Source organism: Mastomys coucha, unplaced genomic scaffold, assembly GCF_008632895.1.
Source record: "Mastomys coucha isolate ucsf_1 unplaced genomic scaffold, UCSF_Mcou_1 pScaffold14, whole genome shotgun sequence".
NCBI classification, from domain to species: Eukaryota; Metazoa; Chordata; class Mammalia; order Rodentia; family Muridae; genus Mastomys; species Mastomys coucha.
The window spans coordinates 131,716,548-131,733,550 of NW_022196896.1; the positions used below are offsets into that span (position 1 = coordinate 131,716,548).

General features: G+C 41.9%; 1 protein-coding gene across 7 annotated transcripts in view; it reads right to left on the reverse strand.

Annotated features, from left to right (window-relative positions):
* The window catches only part of Ptprm (protein tyrosine phosphatase receptor type M), a 705,361-nt gene that overhangs the window by 380,582 nt on the left and 307,776 nt on the right, over window positions 1–17,003 (reverse strand). For 6 of the 7 annotated variants that reach the window (XM_031368638.1, XM_031368643.1, XM_031368642.1 and 3 more), the window contains exon 5: window positions 15,578–15,693. In XM_031368638.1, coding sequence (XP_031224498.1) covers window positions 15,578–15,693 — 116 coding nt within the window. Of the gene's footprint in view, window positions 1–1,429; window positions 1,578–15,577; window positions 15,694–17,003 lie in introns of those variants that run through there. The other variant, XM_031368644.1, reaches the window with a different exon arrangement.

Below are 17,003 nucleotides of genomic sequence, written 5' to 3' on the forward strand. Positions count from 1 at the left end.
AAAAAAAAAAAAAAAACAACTTTACACTTTGATTTCTACAAATATTTGGTTCTTCATGACATCTTATCTTATATTTTTATCTTTGGTTAGAAGACAGAATCAAGTCACCAACTACCCTGTTACTGACCTCAATTTCTATATGAGCAACTAAACAATTACCAAAAATAACACTACAATTTCTTTTAGGTAGAATCCTCACGACATCTGCAGGGACTGAACTCAGAAGACTAACCCAAGTCTTATAATGCTTTTCCCAGATACATAAAACCTACAGAAGTAGGTGCTTGATAACTACCCGATTCTGAAATATAATGAGGCTGAATTCTCTCTGAGCATTGGTCTCCAGTCCCCAGGAGGAGGGTTCTGCTGTGGGGAAATTTTGTGTTTTCTTAGTCCTGTACACCAAGTTAGCCTTTTATTTACACACTCTTGGAAATCCGATCATTGCAAGAGGAAAAAGCCAAAAAGGACATTAATAAATTCAGTTCTTAATAAGTCTTGGGAAGTCTGCTATCTTCTTTATGCTATTTATATCAGTGTGGAGCAACAGACTGAGATCAAGGGTTATATATGATGCCGAACTCTATGCCAGTTGTTCATTGAGAACCTATGCTTTGGGTGCCAAGCTGTGCATCCATGGTTACAATGCTGAGTCACTGATAGACATCCTCCAGTGATGACCAGAAGGGAGAGGGAAAGACTGGTGGCTGGCAGATGGCAGAAGGTAGATTGCCTACAGATACTGTGGGCAAGACAAGTTGATCTGAAGAAGCGATGTGTGCATGGAGGGTACGTCAGAAAGTAGCCAGACAAAGGGTCACTAAGAGAAGACTACCTTAGCCATACAAAGCAGCAGCAAAGGAAGCCAAATGTGACCAGAAGAACTGACGGTCATGAGGGCAGCAAGAGGAAGCTGGATTTGCAAGCTACACTAAAATGTTTTCATTTACTGCCATAAAAAAACACAAGGCTACATGATGGCAAAGTCCATCTGTATGATTCCGTGGCTTACCGCACAAACCAACAAACAAAACAGCATTTATTTATAATACTCTGGGATAGTCATTCTCAACCTATGTGAGTCTGGGGATTAGCCTAACTCGGGTGCTAAGTTAAATGTCACCATTCAAAGTGATGTATCTTTGCAGGCCCCCATTTTCCTCACCCACAGAGAGATGTCTCAATTAACTCTCAGGGCTGTTGTGAGACACGAAAGATGTATGCAAGGTCGCTGACATAGTGATTGTCCCCACACATCCCCATCCAAGGTCTGGACAAAAGGAGCAGCAAATTCCAGGAGAAAAGCAGGCAGGATGTCAAAATCCCACCTTTTTTTTTTGATACATTGGTGACGGCAGCCTCAGACTGCAGTGTACAGAAACAATGGGCTTGATAATGCTAAAGCACGGAATGAAATAGACTCACTCACCCAGTCACTAGAAAACCACAGGGCCCCCACATGTTAGGTGCTGCTGGAAAACACACAGGATGGAGGAACAGGGTTCCTACAGCAGTTAGCTCCCCCAAGAAGGGGCTGAGCCACATGCTCTGTGCTTCCTCCCAGGCAGCTCTTGCTTAGACAGGGAGAGAGCAGTCAGGAGTGCTGCACTAGCAGAGTTCCTGATACTCAGAAGGAAACATTAGGAGTGGGGAAGAAGGGTTCCACATACATTATTTTTGGCATTAACTATAAAAGCAGCTTTATTTATAACTTAAAGAATGAAACAAGGATACAAACCCTTATGTATCTAGAATTGTGGGTTTTGCTGAGCTTAAAACTTTGATCTAATGAATAGCACCAAAATGTTAGGACAATGGGCTTGCGAACGAGAGGGGGAGAGAGAGAGAGAGAGAGAGAGAGAGAGAGAGAGAGAGAGAGAGAGAGAGAGAGAGAGAGAGAGAGAGAGAGGAGAACTAGTATTAACAATTCATATGAGAGAAAGTGTCCCAATTTGAATTCTATATACTTAATCGCTGGTAACCTTTGATCACCTCATAATCAAATAGAAGAGACCTTATATTGCAGCCTTTATCATTGAAATCTTTCATCTTTCAAGTTGAAAAAATAAAACCTCACCTCTTGCTGATGAGAGAAAGAAACAGTCAGTCCTCCTGAGAGACAGACTGAGCACCCATGAGCATCGGTTTTATTTACTAAAGATGTGACAAGCAAAGCCCGCAGCCTTGGCTGTTGCTTTATTTACCTAAGTATATACTCGGAAGAATAAATATATTTTGTAGAAATTTGTGTTTACTTTCTTTTCCATTTTGACAATGACCCTGCGACACGTTTTGTAACAGAGTTGCACACTGATCCCCGACCATAGCTCAAGCCTGTACCACGGGCTCCAAGGGAAGGACCCTGCTTCTGCATTTTTATTTCTGCAGTTGGCAGTCACTCTCCCTTTGTGCTGTAGTGCGACTCTGTACAAGGCAGAGCTCCACACCGTCAGCTCCACACAAGGCCAACGCATCTGTGAACTCCCAGGAAGAAGTCTTTAAATAAAGACTCCCCAAATACTTAACCACACAGAAAAGGCCAGCTCCTTCATGAGGAGCAGCACAGGGGCAGAAAAGCCTGCACCCACCACTGAGCATCAGGCCGCTACCCCTCCTCTGGCTGTCTGAAACGTGCAGCACATCACTGCACACTCGTCGTCCTTTTGACTAACGGCTATTTCAGAGGTTTCTGAGGTGCCCCTCAGCTAACAGTCTCCGTCTACTCATCAGGAGTGTGGTAGGCAGGATGGAGCCCCCAACAGCATCTACATTCCAGCCTTCAGGGCATAAGAGTGTGATCATTTCAATGCTAAAAGGAAGTTTGCAGACACGATGAAAACAAGGGTCTAGAGACAGATGATGTGCTGGATTATCTGGGCGTTCTATGGCCATGGGGGACTCTCATAAGCGGAAACTGGAAAGTTGAAAGTAGAGGAAGAGGCCGTGAGGCGCAGAGCACAGACCGCCCCAAGGATTTGCAGAAAAAAATCAACCTTGATGTCACTGTCCACTGAGGCCTGCTGACTTTGGGAAGTATAGGTGATGGAGCCCAGGAGTTTCTGCTCACTTGTTACAATTGCACTAAGAAATTAAGACAAGCAACCACTGAGGTAATGAAATGCTGAATGGCTTGCCTGATATATAGATGTTGCGATCTTAGCTTCTCAGAGCTGCAGAGCAAACATTTAAGGTCATGTTGAGTCTCTTGCAAAGGGAAGAGTTCAGCCCAAAGCTAGCCCAGTTTGGAGTTGAAGATTTTGTAGTTGTTAATCAATTGTGGGATTTGTTGTATTATCAATCAAAGTCCCTTCTCAGCCAGGTGATTTACAAATATTTTGAGGCCAAAACCAAATGCTCAAAGTTGGGCACATCCTCTCACTCTCAAAGACTTAGACGAAGATAACATTAATTAGCCATCTATCGTCGGCTTGACATGAGGCAGACAGACATAGGGCTCTGGAGTGGAACCAAGAGCCCAGACATGAAACCTCACGGGTATCACACACTGATGTGTGCTGTGATTATCAGACTATTTGGATGAGAAAGAATGGTGTTTTCAACAGTGGTAGTGGAGAAACTGGATAGGCACTAGCCCAAAAATAAAAAAATAAAAAAATTTACATTATTAGCCTTTCAGCATGCAGGAGCTAAACCTGAAGAGATAATACTCTATGAAGGGAAAACTTTAATGATCTGCAATCTAGCACTATTTTTTTAACTATGATGCCAAAATCATAGACACCAAAAGAAAAGTGATCAGTATTGCATGAAAATCAGAAATTTCAGTGTATAAAGAATCGCTGTTTGGGTGGTAACATGGCTTAGTGAGCTAAGACACTGCTGTGCAAACATCAGCAACTGGAGCTCAGATCCCCAGAACACACATAAATGCCAGAACACACATGTGGTAGTCCACCTGTAATCAAGAGCCTGGGATGCAGGGAATCTCTGCAACAAGCTGGATAGCCAGAATAACAGAAATAGGGAGCTCTAATTGCAGAGAGACCCTACATTCATAGACAATGTGAAAAACAATCTAGAAGACCATCTAATGTTAACCTTGAGCTTACACACACACACACACACACACACCACATCACACACACACCACATACCACATACACACACTACATCACACACACACATACCACACACACACACACACCACATACCACACACATACACCACATCACACACACACATACCACACACACACACCACATACCACACACACACGCCACATCACATACACACACACACACACACACCACATACCCCACAAAGTCACCACATCACACACGCCACACACACACACATACCACATACCACACACACACCACATATCACATACACACACACATACCACATCACACACACACACACCACATACCACACACACACACCACATATCACACACACACATACCACACACACACACACACACACACACACACACACGCTCACACACCACATACACATGCCCATATGAGTACTCAAATAAGATGCACACAGACATATGCAAGCAAAAGTAACTGCTGAGAAAGAACAGTATCAGCCCATAGTTTTGGAAATACTCATAAGTCATACAACTGAGAAGGACTTAGATTGATAACACTTCAAGAAATCCCACAATTCATTAACAACTACAGAAGCTTCAATTCCAAATTGGGCATAAGACGTAGGTGTTTCTGTAAAGAAGGAATGCAAATGGCCAAATGGCACATGAAATGATGTCCAGCATCACCAGTCCTTAGGGAAATGTAAACCAGAACTACAATGTGATGCTAGTTCACACCATGTAAGACAGTTTCTTGTTAGGTACTTGGAAAATCCCTAGTGCGGGATAGATGCAGGTGCCTGGGTCCCTTGCACACTGCGGCTGGAGATGATTGCATGCAGGTACCTGGGCCCCCTGTACACTGCCGCTGGGAATGATGTGCTTATTGCAAAAAACACCGCTATTCTGCAAAAACCTAAAAATAAAATTACCCCTTGAACTACCTTGAACACAGAGCTGAAAGAGTTTTTCAGAGACTTGATGCTAGGTCACAGCAGCACCAGTCAAAACCTCACCTTCCAGGGAGAACAAATGAGTCAACTATGATATACACACAGGTAAGAGAATTGCATTTGGCCTTAGAAAGAAGGAAGTTCTGAAAATGCTACAACGTGGAACATCCTTAAATATGTTACGTTAGTGAAATATTACATTATATGCTGTGTTACATTAATAACTATGTTACATTAAGTGAACCCCATTAGTCAAAAATGGCAAAACCTGAATGCTTCCACTTGAGTTTTTTTTTAAAAGGCAACTTTAAAACTGTACAATTGTATCAATTAGAGACAAGTATCATAGTTACTTTAGTATACTGTAGATTTGTTTTCACTGTCAAGTTTTAAGTTAAGTAAAATCTGAAATGACGTCCCAACCCACACAGATAAGTTTATATCTTTCTTTAAACATTCTGTGAGGTCTGCAGACATTTTCGTATCTTATATACTATTGGGTAGCTGATGAATAAAACATACATATAATAAGAACTTTGATTATGAGAATCCAAATATTCAACAGAATGCTTCTATTTAATTTTGTGGTACCATGTGGCTTTTATAGGATGAAATTATTTTTCTTACTAGGTAGGATTTTAATAAGGAGATTAATCTTACTTTTATTATTTTTAAAAATGGCTATTGAGTGCTCAGCCCTTAAGGGACTATCCATCCTTCCTCTAAGTCTGAGGGGAATATCACAGAAACGAAAGCAGAGAGAATGTAGGGAGTGGACAGTCAGAGAGGAGAGCCAAGCGAGAGATGAGGTTTGGGGACATGACTTGACTACTGTAACCACAGCCTCACAGCAGCTGCAGTGACAGCTCAGGGCCTGCCAGGGTGGGACTGGACCTCCAGTCACGGTCTGGGGAGAGGCTCGGTGGTCCCCATGGAGCTCCCTGCACATCATGCCTATTCGGGCAACAGGAGCCTTTGGTTTAAATAATAGCACAGCCACTGAGTTACCTATGCTCCAGTGGAAAGTTCCACACCCACGCCCAAGGCCATAGCCCTGGTTAAACCCAGAAAGTCACACACATACAAGCCTACAAATAGCACGAGAGTGTGGGGAGGATTGTGGGAAGGGGGCTGTAGTGGGATGAGAGGGCGCAAGAGAGACGGGGGTAGGAGTAAGTATGATAAGAATATAGGAACTACATGCTATGAAACCGTCAGTGAATACATTAATACTTACATTAAAAAATTCCCTATTAGACGCCAAGGCATACAATATACTGACCTCTATGCAAGATAAAGATGATCCTTGAAATGTTCACCTTTAGGAAATATAAGTGCAGGATTTTCAAAAGGGAGGTACCAAAACTTAGAAAAGAGTCAGTAGGTGCCACTAAGATGTATATGGGGGGGGCATTACATGAACATACTTAAATATATGTCAGATTAATCACTCAGATGATGTATGTCATTTATGCCTGTGGTAGTACCGATAACTTTGTACAAGTGCACAAACCCCATCTTGGAACCAGATGCTAAGGTTCCTGATTCAGGCAAGAGTTGAGCTTGAGTAAGAGAATGAACAAAAAGAAAGGCAAAACTAAAACCCAACCCGAGGCATGTCCAGGAGAAAAGGGGGTGGCCATGACTAACTGAGCTCAGGCTTCAGCTTCGATGCATCAAGAACTTGAAAAGGGTGGGAAGAGCAACAGGAGGGGACCCTGGAGGGAAGGAGGAGGTACAGACAGGGGAACTGGACAGACGGAAAGGAGGAATGTCAGAAAAGAGTGAACTGGCCTATGGGGGGAAATTGTTCTCTGGGTGGAGATTTTTTTCCTGTTCCGTGGAATCCTGACATTACACGTCAGTGTGAGTCTCCTTGCTCTTTGATGGTGAAGAGTCAGGAAAATCCAACAGGCACCTAAGATTCAAGATGAGCCCATTGACAGATGAAGCCTTGAGGAAGATCCACATTTAGGTTAATGGAAGAAAGGATGAGGGAGAGAAAGAAAAGAGGGAGAGATCTTGGGCATCACTCTTTACTGTAGATGAGCTGTAGGAAATGGTCCCACTGAGCATGGAAGGTCCTTAGGCTGGAAGAGACAGAAAGAGTCAGACACATGGGAACACTCCTGACCTAGCCCCGCTTGCCTGACATGTGAGCAGAAGGCCAGACTAAAACAGTAACTGGTTTTCAGGGAGAGACTGAAGGATTAAATTATTTCATTTCCAGAAGCCCTCTGGTCTCCAGAGTTACCTCCCTCGGCTGGAATTAACTGGTAATTGTGAGGAGTGGTGGCTTGTTCTGACCCCTGTAACAGTTGGAGTTGCACGGCTTCTAAGCCCCACTCCCTAGAAACCTTTCCGATGGCAGCAATGACTAGGCAGAGCAATGTGTTAAGACCTCGGCACTACCAAGGAGTCAGGGGCCTATGGGTAGGGCCACCTTGTTACACTTGCACAGCTGAACAATGGGAATGCATCTTGGGGTGAACCTAGGAAGTTGCTCGAGTGACTTCTCCCCATTTTCCCCAGGTGTAAGATGAAAGGCAACCCCATCAAACGCCACTGCCCCACCTCTTAACAAAGACAGCACAGTGCACAGTGACCGAGAACAGGGATTTAGCATGATCTTTGTGATATAGTCCACCATGGAAGACAGCTGAGAGAGAACACACAGCATGAGAATCACATGGCCATGGTACTTAAAACACTACTGCTCCAACTTTGGTGGAGTTTCATGAAAGGCCCATAATGACAGGGGCCACAAAGAAATGGCCTCACTGAGTTAAATGTGAGTCCCAGAGCATTTTAAAGTGTACTTATTCCAATGTGAGCAAGCCAGGAAAAAATACTGCTAGTAATTTGAATTATCCTTACAACCTTCTTTGGGCTCTGGGCTCACTCGAGAACTTCTAAATGAGAGTGATTTACCATGAGAAGGAGTCACATCAAGGCATTCGGGAATATGTACGCCACAATCAGGGAGATGATTGAAGGAAATTGAGGCCTGGGAAATGAGCGGCAGTTGGAGTAAGTTAATCAATCTTGGGCATTTTGGAGCTGTTCGGAGAGGTTGAGCTCAGTAGATGAGAGGCAGGGGCCTCACACAGTCACTCTGGTGGGGAAGGGATATGGGTCCCCTACGACAGGAAGCATCATGCTTACCCATCTTCAAGAAGGCCCCATTGTAAGATGTTGAGGATATTCCGCCATGAAGGCCACTAAGGATCATCAGCAGTGAAGGCAAAATTTGCTCCCATTTAGCTTACCTGATCTCAATGGAACCTCTGCTGGATAGCTTAGCAGATCTAGTTCTTCCAGCCCATGGTCTTTTCTGCTTGATAACTAAGACAAAGCTAAACCGCAGAGGAGCAACCAAGTCTATAACCATCTGCTGCTTTCCCCGTGGGAATCTGAGTCAGGGCCACGCCTGCCTTGCTTTCTCATGGGAGAACCATGGATTCTTGGAAGCCCCAAGATAAGCACTGAGAAAATCAAAAACAGTGTGGTGAGGATTAGTCTGTGGGTCAGTGGAAGATGCCAAAGCCTCTCTGCTACCCTCTGAACAGATCCATCCCGACCGGTTGTCCAAACTGAAAGCCCAGTGTCTCCAACCCTGGCCTTAAGGCTGCTGTGCTCCCCACAACCCTGACTTCCGCAGCTTCATCCCAAACATGTACCGGTGTCTTTAAGTTACATGAAATCAGTAAATGACTTTAGGTAATTAGCTCATTCCAGGATCTCCCTAGATCCCTCACATATTCTTGGGGGAACATGAAGTAAACCTTTCTCTTTAAATTGGAGTGATTCAAAACCACACCAGGCTGAAACACACAATGCAGGCCGGAAGGCTTTCGACCGTCTCTGTCTGAATGCTTAGATTTGTCAAATGGATGCAGCTGTAGATGCGTAACCGACTAAGACAATAATGGATGTGATTTTCACCACTCAGAGAGTTAGACAGTAAATGGTTCCTATAGCAACCGAAGACAGTCCACTCTCTGCTCCTGGTATTTTCCGTGTGGTAAGTGATGTTAAATTTATGCTTTAATATATATGGTGTAAAATACTCAAGTTAAGCTTGCTGAAGGAACCATAATTTTACCTCTTGATAAATCATTTTGTAGCTTTTATACCTAATAACGAAACGGTTCTGATATACAGTTCTGATTTTCCCCTCATTATCTATAAATGAAGCTAAAAGCCACCAGAAAATGTAGACTGTGTATGACCAGCCCAACTTTATCTGCCAAAGCAATGCAGCTGGGTGCTCAGACACACATAAACACAAGGTAAAAATCATAATTTAATTGGCAACTAAAATTCCTTCACTAAGTTCATGAATCCTTGACAAATGTCTAGGTTTCCCACTGTGCTTTGCAAAGAGCATTGCGGGTTAAAAGACAGTTTCTACACATGGGTATCGAGTATTAATCCTAGCTCGTTACCAACAATGTGCCAATGTGCCCTGAGATAAGTGAACAGAATTCTCCAGGCCTTGGCTGTGTTTTTTATAAGTGGGTACAAAGTTATGCAAGAATCAATGAAAAAAATAAAAAGCACCAATAAGCCAAAAATCAAAGCTCAAACATCACCTAGGAAAGTAGCTGCCTCCAGTAGTGCTCTGTAAATGACATTCTACATGCCTACATGCAAACACACACGCACCCTCCAGTAGTGCTCTGTAAATGACATTCTACATGCCTACATGCAAACACACACGCACCCTCCAGTAGTGCTCTGTAAATGACATTCTACATGCCTACATACAAACACACATGCACCCTCCAGTAGTGCTCTGTAAATGACATTCTACATGCCTACATACAAACACACACGCACCCTCCAGTAGTGCTCTGTAAATGACCTTCTACATGCCTACACACATGCACACACACACGCACACACTCATCTATATCTATCTATATATCTCTAGCTACCTATATCTCTATATATTTCTAGCACCTATAGAAATCATATAAGTGATATAAGTGTTGTTCCTACAGTCTGCCTTATTTGTTCACGCTGTACTCTGTTGTAGATTAGAGATTACTCATGTTAGAATCATTTCGGTCACAAGGTCTCAAGATCCCCACCCTTAGCTAAAAGTATTTAAGATTACCTGAGCTCAGAAAAGAAGTACAAAAGATGTATTAAACTTGGATGTAACACCTTTTTTTTTTCCAGGTTGGGTTGATTATAAGCAGCTAAGTAGAATTATGCAATGGCCTACTGAAAAAAAAATTACATCCATTTCTAGATCAACAACTAACTTAAAAACAATTAAATTCCAAGTGAGATTATTTTTTTTTCCTCTAAGGAAGACATTCTCCACTTACAAGCTTACATGTAATGAGATTTGTATGAAAGCCGGAAGGGGAGGTCCCTTCATCCACTGTTCTGGCTCAGGTGCTACCATGGGTAAGCTTGTGCACAGTGGCCTTATTAGATGGGTATGGCTACCATCTTTATGGGGTCATGGGGTCCCAGGTTAATCTTTTTTTTTAATGTAACTCTGAGAAAGTGAAAGTGTTAAAATGAAAAAACCAGCAGGTCTGGAAATAAAGACAACACATGGCACACTGGCCAGATGCTTCTAACAGGGTCCATTTTGATGGCTTTGCCTGATGTCTGCTGTCTATTCTAGACCAGCAGACAAGATTCCATAGGGTTTCACATGTACATCTCCGTACTAAAGACCTTCCCTGTGGACAGAAGCCAGGGGGAGCCTAAGCAAGCATCTCAGATGCCAAATGTTTATGTCACCATAAGCTGGTCTTTGGAGTTCACTTGGAGAAGCTGTGGCATCTATGAAGGAGTAGAAATCCCCACAGCAGCAAGAGGCTGACAGGTACTGTAGTATTCTAGGTGCTGGATTATACAGGTGTTCTGTAAATTTTGTTTAGTGTTTAGATATGTGCATGATTACATGTGTGTGTTTGCATGTGCTTCTGCACAGGTACTGTGATGGAATGCATGTCCAGGTCTGAGGTCAATTTATGTGGGACTTGGTTCTCAGTTTCCAGCATGTGGGGCTGGGGGCCTAGATTCATGGCACGAGGCTTAGTGACAAGTACTTTAATTCACTGAGCAGTCTTGCTGACCCTCGTAATGAAATCTTATTTCCTCTTCTACTTCTAAGTACTGATGAATACCATAAAATCATTTAAAAATATTTTTGCTAACTTATAATAAATATCATGGGCTCGTATAGCCATACATAGCTTCAAGAGTCAATGACTACATAATGCAATATACAACTTCAAAAGAACTCATAAAAAATCCCAGAAATATCAAAAGAACTAAGCTATACATGAAAAAAAATATTAAAGAATTTTTAAATTCTAGTGTTTCCTCCTACATCATATGTGTGTACATGCATGTGTACACATATGTACACACATACATTCTCTAAGATGTTCTCAAAATCATGCTTAAAAAGTGATCAAAAGTTGGGTAACAATAGGAAATAAGGTCACATATAAGTATTTGAGTGTTTTACATAAACATTTAATTTTAGTGTTTTGTATGGTAAAAGACCATATTTAAATGCATAGATTTCCATATCCAACAATATCTATCAAGCACTGCTAAGAATTTCAGATTCCAGCAGCTTTGTGCTCTCCAGAATGTTTGCTTTGCAGACATGTATACACGCACACAATATGCACATACATGAAAAAATACTAATATACACACACATGCACATACACATAGGTACACGCATACATATATGTATACATATATACAAACATGCTTATATGTACATAAAATAAAGAAAAATGACATCCAGATTTACAGAATAAATTCAGTTATATTTCAGGTATACCTTATGCAATACTCTGAAAGAGATTTTTACAATATTTTAATGATTTTGAGTTTGGTTGTCTCCATCAGCTGCTCATAAGATACTTTCCTACAAAATGTCTACTCAACCAGAAGACATCAAAAATTTAACAGTAGGATTACTTGACCATCACAAGAGTCATAAACCAAATAGCATCCCAAGAGTAAATCAAAGTATTGATAACTTAAAAATCCAGAGTCATGTGAATTCTATGGCTATTGTGTCCCATCTTGTCCTAGGCACATGAGCACATGAAGAGTTTCAGGCCTGGCAAAGGCAGATGATTAGAAAGGTGAAGAAGAAGGAGGAGGAGAAGAAGGTGAAGGAGGGGAAGGAGGAGGAAGAAGAGGAAGATGAGGAAGAAGATGAAGAAAAAAGATGAAGAAGGAGGAGAGAAGAAGAAGAAGAAGAAGAAGAAGAAGAAGAAGAAGAAGAAGAAGAAGAAGAAGAAGAAGAAGAAGAAGAAGAAGAAGAAGGAGACATTTTCAAAAAAGAAAAAAGGGAACCATCATCCTGGAGTCAAAGAGGAATGGAGTTATCAATATCAGAATGCTAGTCTATCAGAATCTGAAAAATAGAGGCCTTGTAGACAAAGCCTGATGAGAAAAGCATGCTGAGATGTCTAAGTACACACCCTATCCACAGGCTCTGCACCCAAGCACTGAAAAAACAATAAAACAAATTCACAAATCAAAAAGAAAATTGAAAGCCAGATAATGGCTCATGTCTCTAGTTCTAGCACTTGGAAGGCTGAGGAAGAAAAACGTTCTAGGCTACGTAGCAATTTCCAGACCAGCCTGGCTCTACCAGGCAACTATGTTAGGAAGCAGAAACTATTTACTGATGACACACAGGCTTTGTCCTTGTCATTAGTCCCTGACAAACTCACACAGCTACCAATACTCAGCCCGGACGCTGTGCTAACTATTGTAAGCTGTTTTGACATTCTTTTAGTGTGTGAGAGAATGTATACAGGTCACACACAAATGCTACACCATTTTATACAAGGTTGTCATCTGAGGACTGTGATGCCTATAGGTTTCCTTACCACACACTTTAGGGACACTCAGGGACTACTGTGAAGGTATCAGTTACATAATATGTTCACTTTTTCATTTCCAATTTACTATACCATTGAATTTTGCTTCTGATTAGTTACGTTCAAACCTTGCTTCACAACGGAATCACTTGGACAGTATTTGATGAAGTACTGAAGGATATAACCTCCTTCAGACACATTATATTAGAATCCAAAGGTAAGCCTGAGATTCCTAAATCTCCCGTGGTAATTCTGTGGTTGAGGCAGGATGGAAAAATCTACATCAATATAGCTCTCTGTCTCCTAAAATAAAAATCAGTTGTCTCCTTATAACATGCTAAATACTGTTTAAAATGAATATTTCCACCACTAGTACTGGATTAAAGATTGGAATCCCACAGTAACTGAGCTGAAACAGAGGATCCCAGGTCTGGGGTGTCTGTAAAATCTAAGAGCCAATGCTGTCCTTGATGTGACAGGGAGTACCTGGGACCATCCCCTATTACCCTGGACCTGGAAGCTCACACTTCTCCCAAGTGGTGTGCACATATGAAACAAGAGCAGTGAAGTAGTTTTCCATGAATAATTTAGAACTGTACAGATAACAATGAAAAGAATAGTATCATTTTTAAAAGGTGCTAAATGCTTTGTAGAAAATGTCAATAAAAGTTGTCTATCTCCTTCATCAAGCACAACAGACAACCGATCTGGATCTCATTAACACAAACATCCACCCACTCAGACAATAATCCGATATCCCTAGCACAATGATTTAAAATAACTGAAACGTGGGATAAAAAGAAAAAAGCTAAATGCTTATATCAGTCTTCAAGTGCAACAAAAAGCTTTTAAAGTGATGATTACTAAACTTTTAGAAACAAATAAAAAAGTAAGGGTGGATGTAGAACATGCAATTTTCAACTTCTATACACATCTCTCCTTTCTGGCAGGAAGGTCTCTAACAAAAGCCAGGATACGGAAAAAAAAAGGTGGGAGGGGGGGTGACATCAGCCATAAGGGCAAGGTGTGCTCTGACCTGAGGCCACGAGAAGCCTCCTCCTCAGACACATCACCACCCAACAGCATCACTGTGGGCTCATCCTGGAAAAATATGTTTGGCTACTAGTCACTTCCTCCAGAAAAGAGGACAATACAAATAACCAGCTAAGCTGCGTTGATTAACAGGGATAAAGGATTTCAAATTCATATACATGTGACAGTTCGCCCTCGTCAGGCTATAGAAGAAGTGAAAAGTATGGTAAGAGTCAGAGACAGGACAGGGGCAGGAAGAGAAACAAGACAAAATGGAGGCCTAGTATTGTGAGACAGTGTCCACAGAAGGGTTAAAACACAGAGTGCTTCAGCTTGGTAGCAAACTCGAAATTATAAATAATAAAATAGAAACAGTATAGATCTGGGGTTGTGTCTCTGGGGGAGCACAGGTCTAGAGCATATCTAGCACATATCTACCACATGCCTAGAACATGTCTCCCACAGGCCTAGCACAGGTCAAGCATGCATAAGGATGTGAATGTGGTTCCAACACTGCAAAAACAAACTGAAACTCTGCAAAGAACAAAAATAAGGAAAGGGGGGAAGAAAGTACTCTAGGAGATCTGAGGAATGAGACGGCGGTAGATTAAAACCTAAAAGAAACAAGAAGTGCTGTGATTGGAGCGCAGCAAGAAGAGCTACGATTGGAGCTCAGCAAGAAGAGCTGCGATTGGAGATCAGCAAGGAGAAGAGCCGCGATTGGAGCTCATCAAGGAGAAGAACACCACCCATTCCCCCAAAATATAGCCCGAAGGAACTGAGTGGCATTTCGTGGATAAGAGAAAGGTCACTGGGATCTACTCAATCTGTTACAACTCCCTAGAGTGGGCAAGGCTCAAAGAACTGTCTGTCATGCAGAATGTATTGGGCAGTACGTTAAGCACTGAAGCCTCAAGAAGCATGCTTATTTGAGGATACATGCATAACTTAAATGCTTGAAATTCAAAGATGTGTTATTAATTTCTACATGAATTCCTGATATGAATTATTTAGAAATTCAGCTTACAGAAAGGCCTACAAAGCAAGCTCTCTGCTCTTCCTGTGTGTGTGTGTGTGTGTGTGTGTGCACGCGCGTGTGTGCATGTGTGTGTTTGTGTGTTGGGGGAGAGAGAGTCAGACAGAGACAGAGATATAGAGAGACCAAGAGACAAAGGGAGACAGAAGGAAATGGAGGAGGGAGATGGGTGAAGACAGAGGGAAATGGGTGAAAACAGAGAGCAACAGAGACAGTGGGAGACTGGAGGGTAAAGAGACAAAGAAAAGAGAGAAGAGACAGAGGGAGACAATGGGGGTGGAAAGACAGAGCAACAGCAGAGATAGACAGACAGACAGACATGGGGCAAAGATCCCTTGGTTGTTTTTCTTCAGGGGAGAAAGGCATTATAATTTAGAACTTAAGATTCTTGGCTAAATCTAATTTGACAAAACTTGTCAAAGGAGGTCACTAAGAAAGAACAATAAGAAAAAAACGGGAAATCCAGAAAGATAGGAAAACTGCTGGACTTGTGCAGCAAGCTTGGAAACGTGGAGATCTAACTAATGTGGGAAGAAGTTTCTAAAACAGAAATGTCTCCAAGTCTCTCCTCCAGGACGATGTGTCTGGACAGTGAAAGGTGGTGCACACATACCTGCAGCCAGAGCCGGTCTCCAGCCACCGTCCTGCCAATGGCACTGCACTGGAAGGTAGCAAACTGGCCAGCATTCACCTCCACATTCTGAATCCGCAGGAAATGGGGAGTTCTCGCTACATGAGGAAAAAAGAAGTAAAGAAATTATAAGGGGACTTGCAATCAGAACACCCACTAGTTGAATCACTTCCCACTCCGGACCTTCCCATTGTTCATCTCGTAAGGAAAAGGTTTTTGCTTTGCAATGTTTTTTGAAAGGGTATCATGGAAGGTTTTTGAAGTGTATGCTCTGTGAATCAAGAGAGAGAAGAATAAAAGCCAGGCAATCTGGGATAGAAGCAAAAGAGAAGATATTTCATTGTTCCTGCTGGGCAAATTACAGTAGCTCAGCAGTCCTCTTGTAATAACAGATCTGTATTAATAAAGATTATGCTGACGCCTAATTGATGTTTTGAACAAAAACATATTAGATATTTATACTCACAATGTGAAAAGAACAGTAAGAAGTTAAATGATGTTGTCAAGGAAACTCTGAAACCCAAATACAGAGCTGTGCATAATATATATTTTTAATACAACTAATTGGTATGCAACATTCTCTCTGTAATATTTCCCAGCTACCAAAAATACTATCCCGATAGACATACTGTGGATGATGCTGGGTCTGCCCGAGCCAGGAAAGTTTTGCTGATTCTTATTTTAATTCAAGAAATCCAAATGATTTCAAAGGCTGAGCGCTGCTGTCTCCAGAGGCATATGTCAATGTGGGACAGCTGTATCCATAAAGGACAGTTCTGCTCAGTCGGAGGAGTACACCCTAATTTCCACATCATGCTTAAAACAGGTGTCAGAAATTAGGCTTAGTCAGGATGTGGATGCATGCCACTTTTATCAGAAGATTCTCCTATAGCTATAACAAAGGCAAAGACGGGGAAAGAGGCCAGAGCAAGAACGAAGTATTCAGTGGTATTTTGTGGGAGGGGCAGATAAGGCCAAATAATAAGCAGAATGAATTCGTTCTGCCTTTAAGTAGCCCCTCCCTGCCAGTGGGTCTTCAAGCTGTGCATAGATTATTGTGAAGAATGGTGTCCTAGTCTGGGGACCCAGTGACTGTAAACTGACACTCATATGAGCCCAAGCAGAACCTAATTAGAACTGGAAGTGCATTGCAAACAAAGAACAATGAATTTTAATACTAGCAGCACAGGAAAAGCTCATTATTATTTGGAGGCCAGCAATAATTCACTGCATTCATGATGCTTAGTATGCGAAATGGTCTAAATGGGTCCTCACAGAGCAGCGTAATGATGGACCACTCTCGCTTGGTATTAATTTATTAACTTACAATTCTAAGAAAGGTTTCACTGACTCAATTGAATTGCTCCTTACTCAAGAATAACATAATTCTTTGGTCTTTGAAGGCATC